The sequence below is a fragment of the Phycomyces blakesleeanus genome (genome assembly GCF_001638985.1).
Source record: "Phycomyces blakesleeanus NRRL 1555(-) unplaced genomic scaffold PHYBLscaffold_45, whole genome shotgun sequence".
In the NCBI taxonomy this organism is placed as follows: Eukaryota; Fungi; Mucoromycota; class Mucoromycetes; order Mucorales; family Phycomycetaceae; genus Phycomyces; species Phycomyces blakesleeanus.
Genome location: NW_017265191.1, coordinates 236,111 through 261,060, shown reverse-complemented (window position 1 = coordinate 261,060; position 24,950 = coordinate 236,111). Strand labels below are relative to the sequence as shown.

Here is a 24,950-nt window from a genome sequence, read left to right as displayed (position 1 = left end):
CTTTTTTGTAAATTGGTATTACCAATTGGTTGCGCAGACAGCTTTGTGTATCCCTAAGCTAAAGGATCATAGCAGGGTCCATTGACAGGGATACTGTTACCCATACATAGGTTGAAAGACCGTCTTGTGATCACTTACAATCGCCCAGAGAGGACGGTATATTAAAGTGGCCTTCACTGCGCCGTAACCAAAATAAAATAAAAATTCTATTTAACGATGGCGTCAATCCTCTTCCTACATTCCCTCCATCCCGCCATCCCACCATCCCGCCATCAACTTTACAAAACTACCAGAATCGCCACCACCAACAATATTATTCTTTTATTTTATAATCACTGAAAAATAAAAATCGAAATAATGGCCATATAATAAAACCTCAACACTCGGAAGTCATATACAATATTTCTCTATACCTGAAGTGTTATATGTCACCATTCTCAGAGCTGACCTTCAACTCTCCAAGTCATATAGTATTCATACCACCATAATTCCGACACCTTCTTCGATCCCAATGACGCCATTCAATTCCGTCCCATCCCATCTAATTCCATCCCATCGGACATAATTTTCAAAGCTCACGCCTTTCAGTATACTTTTACGCGACTGGGTCTAGACCAAGCGGACGCCACCTAACAAAAAGTCTCGCGATGTTAATCTCTCGTCATTAGCATGCGCCATGAATGTCAAAACTCTGTCAGACTGACTACTCACACGGACCACCCACACGGACCACCCACACGGACCACCCACACGGACCACCCACACGGATCACCCACTCACACCGCCCACTTCTCGCCCATATAAAAAATACACTACTATTAAAACTTGATATTTTTAAATAAAAAATAAACTCATATTATTTTTCTCACGCATTGTTTTATTCAGTTTTCTTCTAATAATAAAGTGTTTCTCTCAATCATTTGTAAAGCAGACATTGTATTTATGGGCAGACAAAAATGGTTTAAAAAAAAAATTTTATTAATATTCAAATATATCGTCAGAATCTTAGTTCACCACCTATAAAGGCGGATCCATCCTCCACAGGGCGTAGACCTGTCCTGACTTCGTGGAAGAGAACGGAGTGGGGAGGAGATCGGGAACGCTGGGGTGTGAGGCTAGCTATGGGCTTAAAAAATAAAAGGTGAACAGGGAACGAAACTATCAATCTAAGCTAAGCTAAAGGGATAAACGAAAGCTATATCTAAAGACTACCCACTACGTAAACTAACTAGAGAGGGGAAACTAAACTACCCCACACCCACCACACCCACCACACCCACCACACCCACCACACCCCCCATCCACACCACACCAACACCCATCCATCCGACACGCCGCTGATTCACATAGAAAAAAGGTCAAGATTAGTATATCTATAGACTATACTACTCCCTCAACACAAATGAAAAGGAAATAATAGACTTACCATGCACAAGAGGAAAACAGAGATGGTCTGGCTGGCACTCTTACTAAATAACTGTGAAAAAATTTTATGCTTTCGTCATTAGATGATGACATAGCAGCATGCATAGAAAATTGTAGATCAATGGATTGATTGCTCTGACTAGAAGCAATATAAAGACTTTCATTTTAAAAACCCGAATTTCTTATATGGCTACCCATTTTCGTGAATTGATTTTATATAAAAATTTACTTGACACATATGTTATATATTAATATATTATTTCTTAAAAGAAAGGTTGTAAAACTGTACCACTTTAGTTGGAATATGAAAGAGAAAGTGGTCCATATATATATATGTATAGACTATAAGAGCATATCAAGAGACTCTTTATATTATCCCAGCTTTTTATTAAAGCAAGTCTCATAAATTAAAAATATTATTGACATGTTTAAAATGCAATTAGTTTTTTTTTTATTTACCGAATTGCTATAGTCGATAAGAGCAGATATCTAGTCTTAAATTATATATATAAATGTATTACAAGAGAACTAAAAGTTTTCACAACTGGGCATAGTAATATATAATATTGAGAGTATCGGGTTTTTATATTAGATAATAAGCAAATATAATAACAAGAATGTTTTAATAAAACATATAAGAATAAAAGGAATCTATACTTTATATAAAGGTTTTGATATGGAATATATATCATAGAATTAACTTTTAGTTATATAATTAAATGTTATGAAAGAAAGAAAGCGCATATAGAAAAAAAAATTATTCTGAACACTCTAATAAACTGACATCATGTTCATCGCACTGCTTGAGATCTTTATTAGAAATAGATCCACTAAGAAAAAATTGGCAATTCAACTAATGATTATAAAGAATGCTTATAATAGCTTTTAAAATCACTCTCTGAATCGCTCCTTTTTTGTAGTGATATAATATCTTACTGAAAATTATATAAACTAAATAGGAATTAATTTAATATGTTCTTATAACAGTTTGATCCACGAAATAGCTCGATGGATCATTAACTATCGCATTGTTTTTTTCTTTTTATTAATATATTAAATGTGTGACAGATACTATATATATGTCTTTTCTTTAATCCACCACACACACATACGCACACTCACCCAATTGTCTACCAATATATTGGCTGAACTGGTACAAAATATACTTGATTGTATGTTCCTTTTATATTTTCTTACAAACTAAGGATTATAATCCATAATTCGGACAGAATGCACTTTTTTGTAAACTGTTATTACCAATTGGTTGCGCAGGCGGTTTTTGTGTATCAATAAGCTAAAATAACATAGCAGAATCAATTGACAGGGATACTGTTCCCCATACATAGACTTAAAAACCGCCTAGTTCTCACTTACAATCGCTCAGACAGGATGATATATTAAAGTGGCCTTCACTGCGCCATAATCATAACAAAAAAAACTTTTTTTTACGGTGGCTTGCATCCTCCTTCTACATTCCCCCATTCATCCATCCCGTCATCCTTTTTGAGAATATTCATTCCTTTTGGGAATCGTCATTCATATAATATTACATCTCATAGTAGACAGAAGTCGGCCCAGTATAAAAATAAAACATATGTATGATTAATAAGAACTACAATTTCAGTTAACCAATAAAAACCGAATATGTTATATCAGCAATATGGTCCTGTCCGGATCGGCCGCCTATTGAGCTCGATCTGGACTGAAGGGATATTTCCAGCAATCTTGGGCCGTCGGAATCCAGAAGATAATAATATCGTAAAAACATATATGCTAGTAATAATAGTTTTGCTTTCTTATAAATATATAGCTTGTATCATACCTCTCTCAAATAATTCCAAAATTGTTCATATATCCTGTCTCCTCAAGATTCTAATTAAAATTAGATTGGGTTTAATCTATAGATAATAATACAAGATATATTGGAATATACTTCTATAGCCGATTTTTATTCCACGGTATATATTTACAAATCATTCACAATCGCATTGTTATTTATATTTTTGTTAATACTTTTAATGTATGATAGAAGCTATATATAATAATATAATTTAAACTATGTTTTCTAGTATGTTTCATAAATAACACACTATCCAGATCCATACACATTCTTCTATAATTATACTTAATGAAATTGGATCAAAAAGCATCAAACATTTTACACCAAAAAAGCAAGAGCCTACAGAAAAATATTACCAAGTCAAAATGAAAAGGGTGATATTCATAAACCAAAAGTAACTTTCGAACTAAATATATATAAACTGTTATCATGTTTTGGATTATATTATCTTATATATGTTATTATTATTATTCAACACACTGGCACACACCAGAAGCTACTCCCGAACTATATACATATATGAGCCTCTATCATATTTTGGATATATTATCTTGTATATTTTATTATTATTATTCAACACACGGACACACACCAAAAGCTACTCCCAAAATATATATATATACGAGCCTCTATCATATTTTGGATACACTATCATATATATTTATTTTCCTTTTATTCAATATACGGTTACACACCAGAAGCTACTCCCAAACTATATATATATAACCTGCTATCATATTTTGGGCTTACTATCATATATTTTTCTTTTCTTTTATCCAACACACGCACATACGCACACTCGCACACTCGCCCAATTGTCTACCAATACAATTGCTGCACTGATACAAAATATACATATTGTCTATTTCTTTTTGTGTCTTTTTACAACCTAAGGATTCTACTCGATAATTCGGACAGAATGCACTTTTTTGTAAATTGGTATTACCAATTGGTTGCGCAGACAGCTTTGTGTATCCCTAAGCTAAAGGATCATAGCAGGGTCCATTGACAGGGATACTGTTACCCATACATAGGTTGAAAGACCGTCTTGTGATCACTTACAATCGCCCAGAGAGGACGGTATATTAAAGTGGCCTTCACTGCGCCGTAACCAAAATAAAATAAAAATTCTATTTAACGATGGCGTCAATCCTCTTCCTACATTCCCTCCATCCCGCCATCCCACCATCCCGCCATCAACTTTACAAAACTACCAGAATCGCCACCACCAACAATATTATTCTTTTATTTTATAATCACTGAAAAATAAAAATCGAAATAATGGCCATATAATAAAACCTCAACACTCGGAAGTCATATACAATATTTCTCTATACCTGAAGTGTTATATGTCACCATTCTCAGAGCTGACCTTCAACTCTCCAAGTCATATAGTATTCATACCACCATAATTCCGACACCTTCTTCGATCCCAATGACGCTCTTACTCATATTTAAAATTTTCAACAAGCAACATTTGATATATGCTACTACATAATTTGACTTAGATTCACTCGTTTAATAAAGTGCGACTACTTCATACAAGGCTTTGTGTTTTATTAAACAAAAACATCAGGCCATTTGTAGGAAAAGTATAATGTACACAAAAGAACTGTTTAGGTAACATTTATGTGTACACCATATTTATGTGATTTGCGACCTCTATTATAATTCCCAATTTGGACTGTTAGCAGCTTCAAGTGAGTACTAACTCAGATATTACGGAAAACATTACCGAAAATAATATATATCTGTGATGTATATGTATTCAATTGTGAAACACATGGTTTATTATAAGAAAATGTCTGAGTATAGTAAAGTGGCTCAGAGTTTATAGTTTAAGTACAAACTATATTAATATATTTATATGTTTTATAAAAGAAGCTTCTTGTATTTTCTATCTACGTGTAACCTCACAATCGTTTTATCGTCTGAACTATATTTAAAGTAAGCACAGGAACTAATCGGATACATATATAATGACTATAATATATATATATATTGAATTTTACCCGACCAAACCAGGTTCTCTTTTTATTGTATTAATCAAGGCTTTTAAACTAGTACAAGCCTTCTTTAATTATTCTTCTTCATTTATATTAATTATCAACATTTTATTTTTATTTGCTCTATATATTTTATTTTAAAATTTGTTATCTTCGCATATCTCAAACAGTCAAATTTATATCAGCTTCTATCTGAAATATAAAAGTTTGGTAAAGCGTTATATTCACAAGTCTGAATTATTTTATTTTATGGAAAAAATATAGCCTTTTTTTTTTATCTTTGTGGCAACTTCGACAAGGATTTAAAATTTATTGATGCAAATACTCCCATAATTTATGTTAAAAAAAACTAAATTGAACTGATGGGTGAAGTGATTTTTTTTATCTAGAGTTGTGATGTTTGATTTTAAGAAAAGATAAAATTACCTGATCGTTAGAGATGCTCTTAGAAATAATCAAACATATAGAATACAATCAAAGAAAAGTATATATTACAGAACAATCTTCAATATATATATCGATTGTTTAAGTCAGGGGTATCATAAGAGTAAACTGATATAAATCGCAAGTGCAATGTCTTCTTTAAACACAATAAGAATAAACAAATATCAGAGAGAATTAAAGGGAACAAAGACTCCGTGTCTATAAATAAAATAAATTTATATAAAAACGGATTTGATTTAATCAAATCAAAGCAGATGTTTAAAAAATTCAATAAACAAGTGAAGGATAAATTGTTTTTAATATTTAATTATATTTTTTTTATTTTTCTTTGGATTTTATTTTTATTATTATTATTATTATTGATAATATCCAATATTTAACTGATATTTAGAATGTATACTTGTTCTCAATAAGTTGTGAAGTGTTTTTTGTATAATAGTGTTTTCCTTTTTTTTATTTTTCAATAAAACTTGATATTCCAACATCAAATAAAATTATTAAATTCTTAGTTGATAAGATTCTTAGTTTTGTTTTATTTCAGTTAAATATATTTGAAAATCTTATATAAATCAAATAAACATATATATTTTATTAAACCTGATAAGATACAGCTCTTATAATAAGAATATATTTTCTTTTTCGTCTATCTTTACAATTCTTAACCAGGGAGCATATTGTCCAATTTGACATTTCATATTAAATCCGTGTCTGATAAAATAGGGTGTTTCAAGTTTAAAGATCTTGGAATTCAAGGTTTTTATTTTCTATCCATACTCTATTAATTAGCTAATAACATCTAATATAAAAATATATTACTGAACTTCCTTATGTAAAGTTCTGTAAAAAATAATCAACTTCTAAAAATCTAAAAGAAACCTTTTGAAGCTTTTTTGATTTACATATTTTTTACATATACTTCACTAGTTTCAGAATCCTTTTTGAAGCTGACTTACCTTTTACACTCGCCGATGGAAATATTTCCATTTAAAACACCCTAATGGTATCTATTCTGTCTTTTAATACTACTCGAATGGAGACTGAAAACAACACTTTCCCACTGCAGGAGTAAGTAGCGGATTTCAATTTTCAAGCTAATTCATACTCCGAAAATTCGATTTATTTAAAAGCCCGCCGCGCCTCTTATTCCACTCGTTTTTTATCGTCTCTAGCTCTTTAATGCACTTGTTTTCAGCAAAAACGAATTACTAGAACGCGAGATAATCAAGCATTTAGTTGAATTACATAAAGTACAAAGATATAAATTTGTGTTATTTCAAACTGAGTCTATAAATCTTTAGTTATGCTTTTTGTAGACCATTATTTTAACTTTAATAAAACAGAATATGTATACTTCTGTTTAACATAATATATGTTCTTTACTGTTATTGTCAGCTGAGTGAGTTTAGTATACTATAGTATTCTCTTTTAATCTCTTACTGTAAACTGCTAGCCTTTGTCAAGCAAATATATCTAGAAGTACGAATTATTTTATTATATCTCTGTTCTTGAAAAAAAAAACTTTCTTTTAATAACTACAACTCATTTTGCCCCACTGTGAAAAATTCATTTTATATTTTTTATTAGTAATCTTGCAGAGACGACATTTTTTGATGGGATACAACATTTCTATCTTGCCAGACTAATTTGTTGTGACTGCATGTCCTGAGTTTAGTGTCTTTCTCTAATCCTTCAGGGCAAAATGTCAAGGCTATTCTTTTGGGCGTGAGAGTGCTGTCTTCTAACCACCCGCACCACCTGCCATCAAACGTCTAGCCTATGCAGATGATGCTTTAGTTTTTGTTCAAACAAACTACGATCTTGATCACCTTTACTACTGACTTGACCTATATAGTAAGGCCTTCAGCACAAAGATTAACTTCTCCAAGACTCTGGCGTTTTCATTGTTAGACACCACTATCAGAATGGTTATATCACTGGAAAAGCACCTCTGAATACACTAGTCCTGAAATAATTCAGTGATAGTGTATATGTAGGGTATTTTTCATCTCATCACCACTTTTTGTGTTCAAATAAAAAAAAAACCTACTTTTACTACATTCTATTGGCTCGGATATAACAAGCAACAAAAGTTATTTTATTTATTACTATAAAGTCTTTGTGAATAGATAAATTTATCACCTGTTTCCCTTTTATTTCATTATTAAAAAAACACAAACGTCATGTCTTCTACTATCGAACAAAACTTTGAAGAGTGCTATTGTACTGAGTGCATTAAAAATTATAATGGATACACCTTAGTGTCAAAGAGAACTGCCCAGCGTCATGGCAAGAAAGCAGCTTTAAAAGATGCTATCAGAAGTGAACTTGGTATGTCTTTTAGAATATAAAATTTGCCTTTTTATATACTAATAACTTTTATATTAAACACGGGTGCGCAGAGACGTGTAATGAACATTGATGTGGAGCGTAAGACATTTTTATTTGGGTATCAAAAAAAAACAACTTTCTTATTATATTCCATATTTGTAGCTATTGTAGTCCAAGAATCTGGATCCGTGGAAGTTCTTGCACGTCAGTCTGACTTACCCGTTTTGGATATCTCCCCTATGTCAGTTGACAATGAGGTCGATGTCGATTTCAATGACATGGACTTTGAGTATGAGAGCAATGAGAATGGAGAAAATACTGTTGATATTGATGTTGAAGAAGTTGACACTGAATGTTCGTATGAAAGTCAAAAAATATCTAAAAAAAGTGAAAAAAATTAATATTTTTAAATAGGCGTGTTTTCAAACAGTAGTATGCCTGAGAATCCTGTACACAGATTCATCGCAACATTCACTGTGCTATTTGCATCCCGCTACGTGGTCAACAAGGGTGCAGCTGTCTTGATTGAGTTCATCAACGAGCTCTTGAAGATTTACGAGCGGGACTTCCAGCTTCCCACAAGTCTGCCTGGTATTCAGCGTATGACGGGATTATGTGAGCTCTCCAAGGGCATAAGACGGTTTGTGGCCTGCGAGGATTGTCATGCAATTTACGAAGAAAATCAATCTGTTCCTCCTTGCTGCGTCTTTGTAAAGAAAGGTGCTCGTGCAGATTGTAACTGTGAATTGATAAAGAAATCTTCGTCTGGTGCTTTGGTTCCCAAGCGTAGTTTCCATTACCAGTCCATCAAAAATGCTTTCAAGATTCTTTTTAATCGTCCAGGCTTCGAATAAAAGATACGTCAATGGAATACAGGACCAAAATTAGTGGACACAATGTGCGATGTGTACGATGGTGCGGTTTGGAAAGAACTCAAGGATAGTAATGGCGTTTCATTTGTTGAGCAGTCTCGTTCGCTGATGCTGACGCTCAATATTGACTGGTTCCAGCCATTTGATAAAGTGACATACTCTTGTGGTGCAATCTACTTGACCATCGACAACTTGCCTCGCAGTGACCGGTTTAAAGCCGAGAACGTAATCCTCGTAGGACTTATGCCTAGTCCCGAGGTGCCTAAAACCGACGAGATAAATAACTATCTTGAGCCAATTGTAGATGAGTTGATACAGCTGTATCGTGGAGTAAGAATCCCAACATTCGAGTCTCCTGCTGGTGAAATGATTCGTGCTGCATTGATGATGGTTGCCTGCGACATCCCAGCTGCCAGAAATACAAGCAGATTTACTGCGCACAATAGCACTTGCGCATGCTTTAAGTGCAACCGTCATTTCACTCGTCTTGACAGCACAAGCAAGATTGATTTCCGTGGATTTAAAGAGTCTGAGTGGTGTCGTCGTAACTGTGAGGAAAATAGGCTGCATGCTGAGGAGTGGAAGAACGCAGTTACCATCTCAGAAAGGCAGCATCTGGAAATCAAAAATGGTGTTCGATGGTCGCAGTTGCACTGCCTTGGATACTTTGATCTAGTACGTGGAACGATCATTGATCCCATGCACAACCTGTTCTTAAGGACAGCAAAAATAACGATGGATCAGTGGATTGAACGTGGTATTCTTGGAGACAGAGATTTCACCGCCATGCAAAATATAGCTGATAAGATGATTGTGCCAAGGGGATATACTGCATTGAGAAGCAAAATCGGCAAAAAAATTGCATTTATGAAAGCAGACGAGTGGAAGTCGTGGGTATTGGTGTATTCTCCTGTGGTGATGAAGTCGGTGCTCTCATCCTTGCATTTCAATAACTGGATTGATTTTGTCCATGCATGCCGCCACCTCGTAAAGCCCAGCATTACATTTGATGATATTAATACCGCCCATAGACATCTCGAAAAAAATTGTGAAAAATGCAACGAGATTTACACCGCCACGATCCTTACCTGTAATATGCACTTACACCTCCATCTTCGAGAAACTATTCTCGATTTTGGACCAGTGTATAGTTATTGATTTTTTGCATTCGAGAGATACAATGGCCTACTCAAGAATATCAGCACAAACGGCAAGGACGGTTTTGAAGCCACGTTTATGAGATGCTTTGTTGAAGATATATACAAAAGTGATTTTGTTAATTCTGCTCTCACATGTCCCACTCAAGCTCCCTTTCTTCCTGTCCTTTCCAAACTTGTCTGTTTATCCACACCTGTCCTTACCTCGCCATATGCCTCCTCCACAATTGTTCAGCCACCATTCATTTTGCAAGCATTTGTGGATTCTTCTGAAACTACCAGAATTCCTATCTTAGGCAACGAACCTCTCCCACCTACATCCTTCCCACTTTCAGTTAGTAAACCTTCTTCAATGGGTGATATTGATTATCCCCATTTGTTGGAATACTACAAACTCGCGTACCTCACTCCTGATCTCGTCCATTATCAAAATGCTGCTGCCTCTCCATTTTTTGTCGACAATCAGATTATAAAGTGGAAATCAATCAATATTCTTGGCCAAGTGTACTATGGCAATAATGGCACCACTGGCCGCGGATCATATGTCCAATCATTGTTTCTTGGCAGTGATGGAAGTACAGAAACAACCTTCACTTGTCAAATCAAGTATATCTTCATTCATTCATTTACTCCTCCTCCAACGTCGCCCTACTATGAAGCCGATTCCACTCATCATGATCAACATGTATTTGCGTTTGTCAACTGGCTTCCATTACTTGGAGATAAATCACGAGAGAAAGATGGAGTTGACATTTGTGGTTTAACACCTTTGCCATCAAACTATCATTCAATTTTACCTATACATAAAATCTCTTTAGAAGTAGCAATTGCTAATCATGCAACACGACTTGTCCAAAAAAAAAACTGGTAATTGCCTTACCAAAAAAGCTTTATGCTTAAAAAACAATAATAAATATCCTTTCTTTCCTTTCTTTCTTTTTTAAAAAAGAAAAAGAATAGTAAATGACGATAACAAAAAAGGACAGAGAAAAATAATTACTATCTCTATATAAATCGTCAGCATTGAGTTTGTGAAGATGAGAATAAATAAGATGAGATAAGCAATAATTTTTATTATTTTTATTGTGGCCCATCTCTAAGGGTCCACGGAGGGAAACACAACGCGACGTCATCGGGAACTGGTTTCTCAGACAGGCTAGTGAGATTTCTGTCTAACAATTGGCGAATGTTGTTACCCAAGTTTGCTCTCACAATCTCATCAATGTTGAAGATGAGGCTATTAAACTAAAAACATATTTATATATAATATGTTAAATATTATTCAAATATAGAAAATTATTTCTTGCAAAATTATTTACCTCATCACTTCTCCAAAAAAGACTGGTAACCTATACAATGCGCTTGCAAGGTCTCCCAAGAAACTCGTCCTCTGACTCGCCTTCAGACATTGCTGATTCGATCATCAGCCCAGAACAGTTTCTCTTCATTAAAGCATCAATTGAATCCTTGTTTGACACATATGCCATTACGCGGCGGTTGAAGTGCTGTAATTTTGTTTTATATATTAATATTAATTCTATGGTTGAATTTGGGCTGAAATATAAAACAACACTCACTTCAGTTTCTCTTGCAGCTCGTCTTCCACGAGCGTTAGTGGCAGCTCTCACCATAGGATCTTCCCTGTCCTTACGAGTTATGCTCCAGAAGTTTGTGTGCACCATAGTACTGAATTCGCTTGTTTTTATACCCTGCCCAACAAACTTTGGGAGCAGGTAACTAAGAAGATTGGCAACGATCTCCTTGTTGGGGCTTCTATTAAAGAAGACATCCGTTTCCCACCTTGGCTTTGCCTCGTTGGCGCTGACAAGGGCATGGCGCTGACAAGGGCAGGATCATTGGAAGTAAATTTGTCCCTCCGCATGTACCCTCGAATCAACTTCTATTTAACAAAAATGGTTAATGGTTGAAATATTGGATATAGTAATACTTACAAAGACTTTGTCCTTGTTTTCACAGCTGATTTCAGAAGCGATGCCAGCAGGAATTCTGACAATGGAACTGGCAGCAACGGAAGGATTATCAAGAGAAACAGAAGCAGATGTCTGGGGTCCATTTCCTTGTCCAAAGCCAGCACAAATGGCTTTATGCATCGTGGTGAGTTCACCACGTACATCGACCATGGATTTCTCCATTTCTTTCATCTTGGCTAAAAGATTTTTGTATTCATCAGACGGATTAGGAGCAATTTGGCGTATTCCAGTCATGATCTATAATATTAAATAAAGTATATTTTTCAGTTGTTTAATTTTTAACTTTTAATTCACAATGTTTGATTTCAAATTAATGATTTATTTCTTACAAGCAAGTATGTATGTGAGCAAGTGAAGAAGTGGAAGAGAGAGAGTATGTGTGTGTGTGTAAGCAAGAAGTGTTATGATATTCCAAACAACTTCTTTATATAAGTATACTAAATGGAACTGTAAATATATCAAAAATATCCGCTTGTAACTTTGGGATGACAATCCGTCATTATATTATCTTTTTGGACTCAATTGGTTTTTTTTTTCTTTTTTGTTTCAAACACACACACTTCTTTTCTTTTCTTTTTTTATCTTGTCCTTCCTATTTCCCGTTTTGTCCTTTTGTCTTTTTTATTCTTTTTTTTTTTTTCTGATTTCGGTTTTGTTTCATTTTTTCTTGTATTCTTTTTTTCTCTCTCTCTTTCCAACTTTTATTATATTCACGCGTTTTTCTGGTAAGACATATTTTCTTGACAAAATAAAATACTTCCTTACAAACATTAAAATAATTAATTTATTTTACTGCAATAAGCAAGCACACACTTACTCTGCCTCTCTTGCACTTTTATATACCTCCGTTTTTCTTTGGTAAGACGATCTCTTTAAAATACTATATATATACATACAACTAAAAAATAATAATTGTTTCTGTTGTCATAGACACTCGCGTTTTAACTTCTTCTGATGCATCCTCTTCACAATGGCCATCCGGATTAGCCAAGGTTAGTAAATATACTTTATGCCGTCATCCTATAAAATTATTCTAACTTTTTTCTTTCTTTCTTATAGGCCATATTGCCAAAAATACTCTCTACAATTAAACACGGCCATCAAAATGGTAATATTAAGGAGATATCAAATTTACGATAGTGTGTTACAGGTTGAGAGCAATAAAGAGGCTATCGTGATTGGATATATTTGAACAAAAAGTAGTGTATAAGTTCCTATACTCTAGTGTTGAAGATATGTGTAACTATAGTAAGGGGAACCCCATCAGATCCAGGATCAGCTCGCACTTTTAAGTATTTTAATAAAACTATAAGTTTTAGACAAACGCCTATAGTGTACATATGTAATTGCCATATGGAGAATACGAATTATTCATATCTGTGGCACCTTGCTTTGACACCACACTAGTCTTCAGCTCGTCACGAACCTAGTGTCTAAGGTACTCTGCCCATAGTTTACAGGTCACCCAAATCGAAGCATATTTTTAAACTAAACACACCCATTTCCGCACATGTGTATGTGAACCCATTTTCCCAGTGTATAATTTCTGTTCTCGGTCAAGTCGCAGTGCTTAATATGTTGATTTTCTTCACACTCTTGGATGTTCTACACATGACACCTCTTCCATTAGACATTTTACATCAAGTACGCTCTTGTGGATATCAGTTTCTCATGCACCAAATGTTCCCTTCAATCAAAAATGACTATTTCAGTGTACCGAAAAAAAAGCAGGAGAGCTTGGTATTTTGGATCCCACGTGACGTCAGCTTGCTCTACAATTACGATGGATACGACTTCTTGTGAGCTTGGAACCCTCTTCGTTTGCCTCTTTTTATATTAGCTATATTACTTGTAGTCTTAGTCATACAATAGATCCACTTTTATCTTTGCTTTATCCTTCTCTTTGACACCAGTATTTCACTACCAGCTTACACTCACTAGGTTTTCTTATAGATACTTTTAATCTTCTACCCCTTACTCCACCGAACTATTTGTTATCTGCCACTAAATGTTTGACACTTCCCCTTTCTTCTGTTTAGGTTTCAGTTGGTCAAGGTCTCGGCACATCTAAAGGGCACAGTAAAGTGATGTTGTCAGATGCTTTTATTTATGACAATATTCTCTGCTGTCTTCATCATCTTCTTCCCTCTGAGGTAGTGCGTTTTTGTAATCATATTTCTTACTTCCGTAAATCTCATCAGAGAGGACTTCTTCTTCTGATTGGTTCTCAACTACGGGACTGTATACCTGACCCTTCTCCGACCAATACGATACAAGATATTGGTAGAATCGATCTCTCTCATGTACTAGAGTGAGTGGCTGCACCACACTGCTCTGTTGATAGCATTACTCCCAAAATCTTTCGTATCATTGTATTCTCTGTTCCGTCTCCAACTACCTTTAGCCCAGTTATCTCTCTGGCTAAATGCAAGTTTTTCTGGTGCATGGTCATCCACCACTCTTCATGGAACGTCTGGTATCGTTTTCTCCTTGACAAACTTTCTTGTAGATTCTGTCTCAATGAAATTCTACCTGCAAATTTTCCTTATCCAAAATGCCGTCTGTGTCAAAACACATCCAATATAGCAGCTCACTTTATCTTCCTTTGTCCGTAAAAATGGTCGGTCTGGCTGGAGGTGTGAAATCACTTCTTTGGTGTTCAACCATTATCGTCCAACGTCCAACATGTACTCTCTAGTTTGTCCTTCCCTCGCTCCATCTCACCTTCATTTCTTTATTCCAAACAAGCGGTGGCAAGTATGATACTAGCCATTTTGTGTATCCATTGTCGCCGTATTTTTTATGACGTTTCATTTTTGGTGGAATCCACCATTGCTGGAATTGTAATATTGGGATGTAGGATAGGTCTTTTATTTACGGTGCGGTGTGTTCGATGGTTTCTTCGATAAGGAAGAGGAGTTACACGCACGCGAATAGAGAGATAGTTGGGATGGGGGGAAAAGGGGCGCAACACAGTAGTAATAAAGAAGATAGTGATAAGGGGAACTCTCACTTCGTTACAGACGATTCTAATTGACCAAAGCGACCTATGTCCTCTGCGACAATTATAGACTTTACGAGAAAAAAAGATGATTTATTTGTAACTCATGTATTCGGGTAATATAACGGTTGGTCATAATGCGTGCCTACTACATTAGAACCTAGTTCGCCTGATTCTCGGTTTTTCTACTTTCAGTTCTCGCCGAACCTACTAATTGCCCGGTATGTGCCACATAACAGGGTGTTTAACCTGATTCTAGTATTTGTAGCTGAAAAGGCGAAATGACTCTTTGCCTCTTTTATTTTTCTTATGCTCTTGTTCTTTTTCCCAAATTGTCTCTCTTTATATATTTTTTTCCTGTCTTCTCTCTTGTACCCTCGAGCTGTCCTACAGACTGTTTTTCGTTTATTTTATTATTTCAAATTATGTACACCACTCATTGTGACGAGTAAGCAATAAAAATGTGAGGCCTCCTCTACTTACAAAAAAATCAGGGCAAAATGATATTCCCAAAAAAAAACTCTAAATATTCATTGTATGTATTAGCTTACTACTTTTTCACCAAAATTTGTGTGTTTATGAACCTTCCCAAAGATATTTTTATCTTCATCTTTTAGAGAATTAGACCTATTTCTAGGCGAATTAATGACAAAATGGTGTCTCATACAAAGAAACCCCTTGTATATTCAATTAGTAACTCTGAGTTTAGACGTGTCAATAAAGAAATAACTATCAGTAAAAAAAACACTATATTAATAGTCAATTATGCAAAGAGTTATAGGTTGTTGTCCTTAAAGTGTGACGCAATATTGATGGATATTTTACTATTTATTAACCTTCTTACGTGTATCATGACTCTGTCTTTTCACATATAGTACATATATTACCAGAAAGGGACACATTAACAATTACTTTCACTGTGAACTTGTGATTATTTTCTTGTCTGAACTTCACAGCAAAAAAAAACAACAGAAAACGGCGAGAGACAAAAACTTCCTTCTAGAGACACCATTAATGGAAAGAAGGAATAGATAATAACGGGAGCAACTGAGAACCTTTGGCTAGAGGAATTCCCGCCATGGTACTGGTAAATAACTTCTCATATCAACATTTACTTGACGCATGGTGGGCTGGTTATGTGATCTAAATGTTCAACTCAGTGACAAGTAAATAGATACAAATAAAAAGACAAAATTATTAAAGAACAAATAAAAAGAGCTATTTTAATACCTTATTATTTCTACAGCTACGACTACTTCCAAGCTCACTGCAATGAACTATACAAGAAACATCGGTGGATAAAATTCACCGTGTCAAAAGCTTATTGCACAAGATTATGCTGGTGAGGTGTGAACACCTATAATCAAGCCTTGACCTTGAAATGATAAGTTATTAGCCGTGTATATTAATTTGTATAATAAGCATCAATATAAGTGACAGTGCTCCTCTTGTCTCCTCCACAGAAAGAAGGCAACTAAATGAAGAAGGAGCAATGAGAGATTGAGTAGATATGTGTGTCCTGACAAAAGGCAATGATGACATGTACGATGTATCAGCAGCAGAATTTACCAATGGGTCGCTTGCACCAAGAAAGTTTGCTAAGGACCATAAAAAAGTGTTGCGGGAGGCAAAAGTCATCTTTGATAGCATCATGAATCTTGAATATGCAATCAAAAGAGATACCCAAAGGCTCCTCATGCCCTGATTCCAAGCGTAAGGCTGAAATGGAAAATTAGAAAATTATGAAATTGTTCGAACCAGGATTGTATACGGTCTAATAAATTGGATTAATACCAATTCTTGATCATGTTGAAGACTTAAATTTGTTACACTGCAAAAAAATCTTATAATAAGATCTAAAATATTTGTAATGATAAGCGTATATGAACTCAATGCTAGGTTTTAATAACGGGATCCTGGGTTTGTCAATGATAATACTTTACATACTACTATATAAGAAATTGCAATTAACAATTGCGCTCGTGTAAAATCGCAATGTTGTAATTCATTAGCATTTAGGCTATGTATTTATCTATAGTCACAAACTCTACTCAAATATACCTTTATATGTATTTGTTCTTTAATATAGTCACCTATTGAAAGCAATATAAGCTTGAATCAATGTTTATTAATAGAAGAAAAAACTCTGTAATAGAGGATCTAAAGAAGATTAAGATTCTCAATATCTTTTGAAAAGTATATTTACATCTTCAAAAGATGACGCTTTAGAGATAGAATATCATTAAAAAAATAGCCTTTATTGATTTTTGAATGGTTGAAAATAAAACTATTTAGTTGTCTGACACTGGCTGCTAATACTTGTTTTTAGCGTTTGCTTTCTTGAACATCCTATAGGGTGCATAGTAAGAGAATAATGTAAGAAAATAGAAGTGGGTTAATAAGAACTCAGATCTTTATAGTAAATTTACAGAATTATTAAAGCGATTGAGATTCTTCTTCCTCTTTTTCTCTTCTTTACATCAAAAGAAAAAATGACATAACAAATATCACTGAAGCAAATATGAAATTACAAAATTTCTTAGCATACACTTAAATTAATATCACTTCAAATAGCTTAAGCAAGTACTTGCTCTTCCGTTTATATTTATTATATAGAATAAATTAAACAAATATAATGTTTATTTTATTGTCTATAGAGAAGGCAAAAGGTATATTGTATATAAAATATTTAGCTTTATTTAAGAATACGATACTTTTAATACAAATATTTCTTGAGTGTAGCTTACAATGCTAATAGAGAAGTATAAAATGCAGAGGGGAAAGTGATGACAGTGGAACTTTACATATATAAAAAAAGCAGATCAGAAATTACAGCCAAAAATAAAATATGTTAAATTCTTAAATTGGGAGTCTTTTGCAGTCGACATCAATGATCAAAGTCTTCAGGGTCGGATGGACAGTACAGCAGCAATGAAAAGTGGAAACCAGTTGATGTTAGCTCAAAACCTAGACTAGAGCTCTACGAACTCGCAAAAAGCATATTTTGCAAAGCAAGAAGAATGGAGAGTATGCATAATATTATTTGCTGTATGAAAAATCTATTAAAAGTACTTTATCTAAATTTTAAACAGCAATGATGTTTCAGTAGTAAAATCCGAGACAGTGAACTTGTGAATGATCAGAAAACAAGCTTTTTCATGATATATCATGTCTTAAAGAGAAGACGCAAATTATAGAGGGCTCAACATGTCTCTCCAATTCCATTAGACAAAGCATCAGTATCGCCATATATCAAGACAATATTTGATATCTGTGGTAAGCAATAAGCGCTTGAATTAAATCCCAATGGTATAGCAAGAGGACCACCTGTCCGTGCATTCCTTGATACCATAAAAAAGACACGCGAGCGGGCTGCTAGAAAAAAAAAGACTTTGAAGATCGTGGAAAAAATATACTTCGATGGATAAACCAAGCAAGAATTAGAAAGAATCAGTGAATATTTTATATAAAAAAACGATACCCGCACATGTGGAGATAGACTTTGCTTTCCTATAAGTCATGCATTGATATCCTAAAGTCAAACAGTTCTTGGAATGGAATTCGCCGAAATTTTCTCTTTGTAATTAGATAACCAAGACGCCACACAATGTATTGCTCTGGTGGCAACCATTACCTTCGGAAACCCAACCAGCATGGAAAAGTGAGTACGGATAGTTAATGTGTCATCGTCAAGTTAAAGTCTGATCCGTCTGTGCATTGGCCATGAGCTATTTTCCGACTTTTCTTATCATAAAAAATGGTAGGGAGCAGCTCTTTTTAAAGGCGATGATCGCTTTACGCCCGTAAAATACAAAACGCAACATAAAATATACCTCGAGACATTCAAATCAGCCGGGATCCACATGTTAAATGGTACTCACACCAACCGCAAAAGTCCTCTTAGCATGATTGCCCAAGAGAACGTTTTTGGGGACCAAAAGCTAATGATTTAAAGATGGGGAACCGACTGAATAGTAGGATATTATATGGCAACATTGTCTGTGGAAGCAGTGAAGGCTTTTACAGGGCTCCAAGCATATTAATAGCTTCTTTTTGACACGTGCAGTGGTTCAACTCCTGGTTTCTTTACAACCAATGTCTTTTCCGATGATCGAATTTTGGAGACAGAAATTTGCAAATGGGGATGTCCAAGAGGACATAACTGGCCCGGTTTTTATTTTGGATTCACTCTTATGTCTTCGAGCGATATTTCTATAGGTAAATGTTGTTATTAAAGCACTGTTTGTAATATCTTCTCTAATTAATATTTCTTTGCTGATTTTTTTAGGACTATGTTCTTCTGAAAAATAAATTCCCAGGTTATTATCTTTGGACATGTACTATCTTCAGCTCAGAGGAATACAACATCTTGTAACAGCAAGCTTTCTTCCTAGTACAGTGAGAATAAGATGTGTTTATGAGCAATAACAGGAAGGATATGTTTATGTCAGAGATGGTAGATATTGTCAGAGCTGGTTTCGGAATGGTTAGTGTCTCTATAAATTTGATGCAGTTCATGATATGGACCCACCTATCTTCACATGTCGTCTCTATCAATAGACCAAACAACAATTTTACCGATTTCTTTGCTCTTTGATCCAATTAATTTTGTAATTTTACAATTGCACCACCATCAGACCTACCTTTACAACGTAAGATTATTACATTACATCCACCACCACAAAGTATTTCTCTACATAGCACTGTAGCACCTCAACAGTCATCACATCCAAAACAGCCGGAGCAGTATACAACGATCCGAAGGATTTTCTCTGTTACTGATGTGTAGAGAGAATATGCTTTCGGTTTTAATAGCAACCCATCTATGCAACTCCTAAAAATAATAATGGTACTGCATGGAGAAAAGATCGTTAAGGATCTAGGGTTTTTAGTAGAAAAAAAGAGCTGTACGATGCCATTAATTAAATTACAGATTTAGAGAATATATTGTCTGAAAAAGCTGCTCAAAGGATGGAGAATGACCAAATTCAGCTTGGAATCTCTCTAGATAAATATAGAGCTAGATTATCATAAAAAAATATAAGCTTATCTTCATTTAATTATCCTTCTACATAAATATTTACTCCTTTCATTGTTACATCGAGCTATTTGCCTTTATTTTATGTATGTCTTTCCAGAAAAGTGTATGAGTAGTAATTCTTTGTAAATACAAGTAATTCTAATCCATAATTGTATATTTTGGAGCATTATAAGGCGGGAAAGCTATCAATAAATATGCATTTTAGTAGTAGTAGTAGTAGTAGTAGTAGTCTTTGTTGAATTATGTGTCTTTAGTCGACAAATATTCATGTTAAAATAAAGACATCCATTATGATAAAAACGTCGAAATTACCCTCTTTTTATTAACAAATTTGGATTTTTTTGGGAAGTAAACCTAATTTTTTGAAAAGGGGTATCTTTATGCTCAATATCATCGCACCAAAAATAATGAGAACAAAGCTCAGTCAGGCTATGACCCACCAAAAATACTCTTACAGTATATCTTGGTCCTGTTTTTGATAGAATGAACTTGGCTCTACTTTATATGGTGAACCTAAAAACTTCTACTTACGATGGGAATAGGCCAACCGAAACGTATGCACATACACACGTACGTTTCCAAATTCATTTTCTAGTTAATGATACTGCTTCGTTGTTGAGAGCACCAAAAGTCAAGAGCTGTTTATGTAAACTGTGGGATTTCTGCTTCTTTTTTTTTGTTTTCTGAATACACCATTGTTATGTTCCATTTCCTTTTCTTTCTTATTCTTTAAAAAGTGAATATGATTGTTGTTATTGTAATAAGTTTCTGATATACATTTATTTTTACGTTTTTGATTTTGATTTGTTGGTTTATTTTTATTTTTTGTATTTATTCTATATCTAATGGGATTCACTGTGAAGATCGAACCTATACAATAAAATAGAATAAAAATAAATAAAAAAATTGATTAAATGGCATTACACATATTCACACACAAACACAAACAGTAAGAGAAAGAAAGGTACTTACTGCTTCAAAAGGCCGTCAATCTTGTCTGATGTATATCCAGCATTAATGATGTCTCTAGCTTCCTGAACCTTTCCGAACACATTGAACAACAAAAGACCAACGATCTTTTGGTCGCGAACATAAAATACAAGGCCCTTGCCAAACTAATTTTTCCAATAAAAGTATTAATAATGAAAATTATAATGCTACTGATAATGCTAATACTGATGCTAATAATTACCTTTTCATCTTTGAGATCAACCTGGATAGGTGAAACGGGAGCAGCAGAAATAGGTGCATCAGATCCCAAGGCAGCAGTACGAGGACTCTCGGCTTCAGATCCAGCTCCGACAGCGGGAGTATCCTTCGAAGTAGCCTTTGCCCACACACTTACAGTAGACAGCTGGGAATCCACAAGACCAACAGCCTCATAACCTATATTATTATTATTATTATTATTATTATTATTATTATTATTATTATTATTATTATTATTATCGTTTTTTTTACTAGTTTCTTGCGTTTGTTTTCTATTGAATCAATTAATGATAAAAATAATACATTACCAATCTCAGGGCCAAGATCAGACCTATCCACAAAGAAACACGCGCACATATATATATTGTAAATAGGTTGGATAAATGAGTAATTGCCGCACATACACACACACACACATATATATATATATATAAAGAAAGTTATATATCTTACCAGAACATGGACTGATGAGTAAAAGGCTTTGACCCACCAATCATGTTTTCACCGGCGTGTCTTCCACTCAATACAGCACTATAGACAAGATAAATAAATAAATAAATACATCTTAAAAATCCAATATATCATATAAAAAGAGAAAATTATGGATTTCCTTTATATCTTGAAAAATAATTGTTGGAATAGATAACAACAAACAACTTACTGATCATGATGCTCAATACGACGACGACCCAATTGGACATCATGGAAAGACACGACATCACCAGCAGCAAATACATCCGAGCGGGCTTCCAGTTCAGCATTGACCACTACACCAGCTCTCTTTTCATCGATCTCCAAACCAGCCTGACGGGCCAGGTCGACACGGGGCTCGAGACCAATGGCCACAACCACATGGTCAACGCTCAACTTTTCATCTCCCAAGTCAAGTACGACCTTCCCATCCTTGCCAGAGTTAATAGATTTGATGGACTTGTTGGATTTCACATCCACACCAACTAAAATAAGTATATAAATATAGTATATTTGTCAAAGAGTCAATAAAATAATAGTAACTATAGCAATAAAGATGTATATATGTATATATCTTATTTATTATTTATTTACTCACGGTCGCGAACCTTGCTAGTTGTCCACTTGGTGAGGTAGGTGGGGAACACATTTGCCATGTTGCCCTCTATAATTATAAGCGATATAAATTAGACATTCAATTCATCGCATTGCACATCGCATAAACGCATACTATATGCTTCCTATTTCTATTTCTATTCACACAAATCTATTATGTATGTATGCATGTCTATCTAACTCTTTTTAAATGTGTGTGGTAAAAATCCCAGGCTTTTCATACCTTCTGGGAAGACTTGGGTCACCTTGATGTTCTGTTTTTCAGCTTATATATAAAAAAAGAAAAGATTGAATCAAACCATCAATTTTTTAAATTGGTAATAATTAATCTGTCTCTTTTCTAAGAAAAAGAATCCCACTTACACCCTCTTTTAACATTCGTTTATATATATATACACATATATATCTTACCTCTGTGGGCCAATGCAACAGCCAATTCAGATCCAAGGAAACCACCTCCAACAACAGCAATGTGAGCACCTTCTTTAGCCTTGCTGTCCAACAACTTGAAATCCTCGATCGAACGGAATGTGGTTACATTTGCGTCCTGGACACCAGGGAATTTCTTGGGTGATCCACCGGTAGCCAACAATACCTACCAGCCAAACCCACCAAAAAAAAGAGAGAGAGAAAAATATAAAGGTAAAGGGGTAATTGAGAAATAAATAACATTTTGTTGTTGTTTTGTTTTACCTTGTTATAGTAAATTTCACTGCCGTCATCCAAAGTCACAGTGTGAGTGTCGATATTGAGTTTGACAACACGTTTGTTGAGCAGCAACTTGACCTTTTCCGAAGGTGTGTCTGAGCCAGCTGCATCCTGGAGAACTTCATAAAGCGATGCATCCTGATAGATGGTCTCGCGCTCATGTCCCTGCCAGTCCTTGAAGACCAGGGTCTGGGTAACCTTGGGATCCTCTGAGAACCAGAGTTCCTTTGACAACGGAGGGCGCATGTAAGGTGCTTGGGCTTCTTCGGCAATGATGATCACGTTTGCCAGAGGGTCCTTTTCTTTAATGGCCTTTGCGGCTGCATAAGAAGCAGTGCCACCACCAATCAGTACAAATGGTTTCTGAACCTTGGGTTTTTGTGTGCTTGTGCTTTTGTTGCTGTCGGAAGTAGATTCAGTAGGAATCACGGCAGAGTTTTTGACAGGCTCGGAAGGTTTGTCAGCAGCAGCAGTAGCGGTAGCGGTAGCGGCAACAGGAGTATGTTCGATTTTCTTTTGTTTGGGAGGTGGCGAGGTGAGTTTGAACAAGAGAGGACCAAACACAATCAAGGAGCCAAGGAACCAGGGAGTGTTGGTTCCGGCATTCTTAGGGCTAGGTGTTGCCTGGGCATAGGTTCGTTGACCGAGTCGTGCCTGACGAATAGGTACGCGTCCAATGGAGCGGGCGAGTGGTGTAGTGCGAGTGACAGACGAACGAAGGATATTCATTTTTTCTTTCTTTCTTTCCTTCTTTCTTTAGGCGTGTTACGTTTTTAACTTTTAAGGAAGATACGTATGTGTAAGTATAGGTAATCCTTTATTTTTTGATTTTATTGTATATCTATTTCTTTACCAGGGTTAAAAAAAGGTAGAGAGAAAAGGTGCGCATTTTGTCTGAGTAATAAAATATAAATATACTGTAATTGTATAAGGCCAAACATTAAGCTTGGTAGGTCTGGTAACACTAGGAGGATAAAAGGAACAGTCACGGAACTTATTTTAAAAGGCTTCTAGCTTTTTTTACTGTTTTTTTTGAAGGCCCAAAATATCCATATACCAAATTAAAGAACTGGGCTTGGGTTTAATTGTCTTGGCAAAGGTGGTGTTATACAGTAAGTAAAATAATTAAATAGTGATAGGCATGAAGAAGAAGAAAAAATAATGATAATTGAAACAATCGTATTCATTTGTGTTCTTTCTGTCTTTGACAAATTAACCAGGGAAACTAATCCATATGCACTGCTTATGTGAGTTAATAGGCTACAGAAACCCTAAGTGGAAGCTATAGGACCAGTGGCTATTTCGTGCCCTAAGAGAAAAAAAGGCGATTTTAGTGAATTGTTGCAAGTTTTTTGGGGTTTAAAGTGTTTTATAGTGGAATTTAAATTAAGTACCAACTTTTGTCTCTTTTATATATGTTCCACTTTCTACGCCACCAAGTTTTTGCAGTCAATGCTAAACATCTTTTTTCCAACTTCTTCAACCCAGTACAATTATTACAGATAAGATCTAATAGCTTACTATTCGGTATTTTGGGTGTATCTTAGCTATAAAAAAGTTTGAATTGTTAAAGGCCTTTAGAAGGAACACGCTTAATAGTAATCAAGGCTAGTATTTATGAAATTTAAGTTAGTGAAGTTGATAAAAGAAAGTAGATTTAGCACAGGTGACAGAAAGATATTTGTATAATGTACAGTCTAGTTGTCAAGATTACTCGCGTGCTCGTTAGAGATCTCAATAGATATAGAGAATTGCAGGGAATCTGTCTTGTTTTTTCTTAAAGCAAAGTTTTTACCATAAACCTAATTTCAAGAATATTTCTAGGAACCCGACGAAATTTAT

The 24,950-nt window shown here is 34.8% G+C and overlaps 8 protein-coding genes across 8 annotated transcripts; 6 read left to right on the top strand and 2 right to left on the bottom strand.

Annotated features, from left to right (window-relative positions):
* Positions 1-425: 425 nt before the first annotated feature.
* On the top strand, positions 426-1,341 carry PHYBLDRAFT_153525 (hypothetical protein; the record flags this gene model as incomplete). Its single annotated transcript, XM_018433173.1, has 4 exons — positions 426-470; positions 614-682; positions 1,002-1,141; positions 1,233-1,341. 4 exons carry the CDS (start codon positions 426-428, stop codon positions 1,339-1,341), a joined length of 363 nt encoding a protein of 120 aa, XP_018283481.1.
* Positions 1,342-7,895: 6,554 nt separating this feature from the next.
* PHYBLDRAFT_153524 (hypothetical protein) lies at positions 7,896-8,897 on the top strand (the record flags this gene model as incomplete). The annotated part of the gene is made up of 3 exons (XM_018433172.1): positions 7,896-8,043; positions 8,206-8,397; positions 8,458-8,897. The coding sequence occupies 3 exons, from the start codon at positions 7,896-7,898 to the stop codon at positions 8,895-8,897; spliced, it is 780 nt and encodes a 259-aa protein (XP_018283480.1).
* Positions 8,898-9,104: 207 nt separating this feature from the next.
* Positions 9,105-9,632, top strand: PHYBLDRAFT_102312 (hypothetical protein; the record flags this gene model as incomplete). Its single annotated transcript, XM_018427705.1, has 1 exon — positions 9,105-9,632. A coding segment is annotated over one exon (528 nt), but the record flags the coding sequence as incomplete, so codon positions are not given.
* A 1,520-nt stretch (positions 9,633-11,152) lies between these two features.
* Positions 11,153-12,297, bottom strand: PHYBLDRAFT_176203 (hypothetical protein; the record flags this gene model as incomplete). Its single annotated transcript, XM_018437684.1, has 5 exons — positions 11,153-11,317; positions 11,428-11,577; positions 11,650-11,845; positions 11,899-11,972; positions 12,025-12,297. The coding sequence occupies 5 exons, from the start codon at positions 12,295-12,297 to the stop codon at positions 11,153-11,155; spliced, it is 858 nt and encodes a 285-aa protein (XP_018283478.1).
* A 1,341-nt stretch (positions 12,298-13,638) lies between these two features.
* PHYBLDRAFT_72427 (hypothetical protein) lies at positions 13,639-14,678 on the top strand (the record flags this gene model as incomplete). The annotated part of the gene is made up of 3 exons (XM_018442654.1): positions 13,639-13,803; positions 14,103-14,374; positions 14,408-14,678. 3 exons carry the CDS (start codon positions 13,639-13,641, stop codon positions 14,676-14,678), a joined length of 708 nt encoding a protein of 235 aa, XP_018283477.1.
* A 1,464-nt stretch (positions 14,679-16,142) lies between these two features.
* Positions 16,143-16,769, top strand: PHYBLDRAFT_153520 (hypothetical protein; the record flags this gene model as incomplete). Its single annotated transcript, XM_018433171.1, has 3 exons — positions 16,143-16,197; positions 16,311-16,358; positions 16,594-16,769. The coding sequence occupies 3 exons, from the start codon at positions 16,143-16,145 to the stop codon at positions 16,767-16,769; spliced, it is 279 nt and encodes a 92-aa protein (XP_018283476.1).
* A 1,902-nt stretch (positions 16,770-18,671) lies between these two features.
* Positions 18,672-19,661, top strand: PHYBLDRAFT_153519 (hypothetical protein; the record flags this gene model as incomplete). Its single annotated transcript, XM_018433170.1, has 5 exons — positions 18,672-18,725; positions 18,829-18,987; positions 19,111-19,282; positions 19,384-19,435; positions 19,496-19,661. The coding sequence occupies 5 exons, from the start codon at positions 18,672-18,674 to the stop codon at positions 19,659-19,661; spliced, it is 603 nt and encodes a 200-aa protein (XP_018283475.1).
* A 1,195-nt stretch (positions 19,662-20,856) lies between these two features.
* Positions 20,857-23,886, bottom strand: PHYBLDRAFT_80363 (hypothetical protein). The gene is made up of 11 exons (XM_018443578.1): positions 23,094-23,886; positions 22,812-22,995; positions 22,764-22,768; positions 22,624-22,654; positions 22,384-22,449; positions 21,976-22,270; positions 21,768-21,845; positions 21,623-21,645; positions 21,298-21,491; positions 21,078-21,220; positions 20,857-20,975 (listed from the first exon to the last, which is right to left on the bottom strand). Exons 1-11 carry the CDS (start codon positions 23,835-23,837, stop codon positions 20,948-20,950), a joined length of 1,791 nt encoding a protein of 596 aa, XP_018283474.1. The 5' UTR covers positions 23,838-23,886; the 3' UTR covers positions 20,857-20,947.
* Between the last annotated feature and the right edge of the window lie 1,064 nt (positions 23,887-24,950).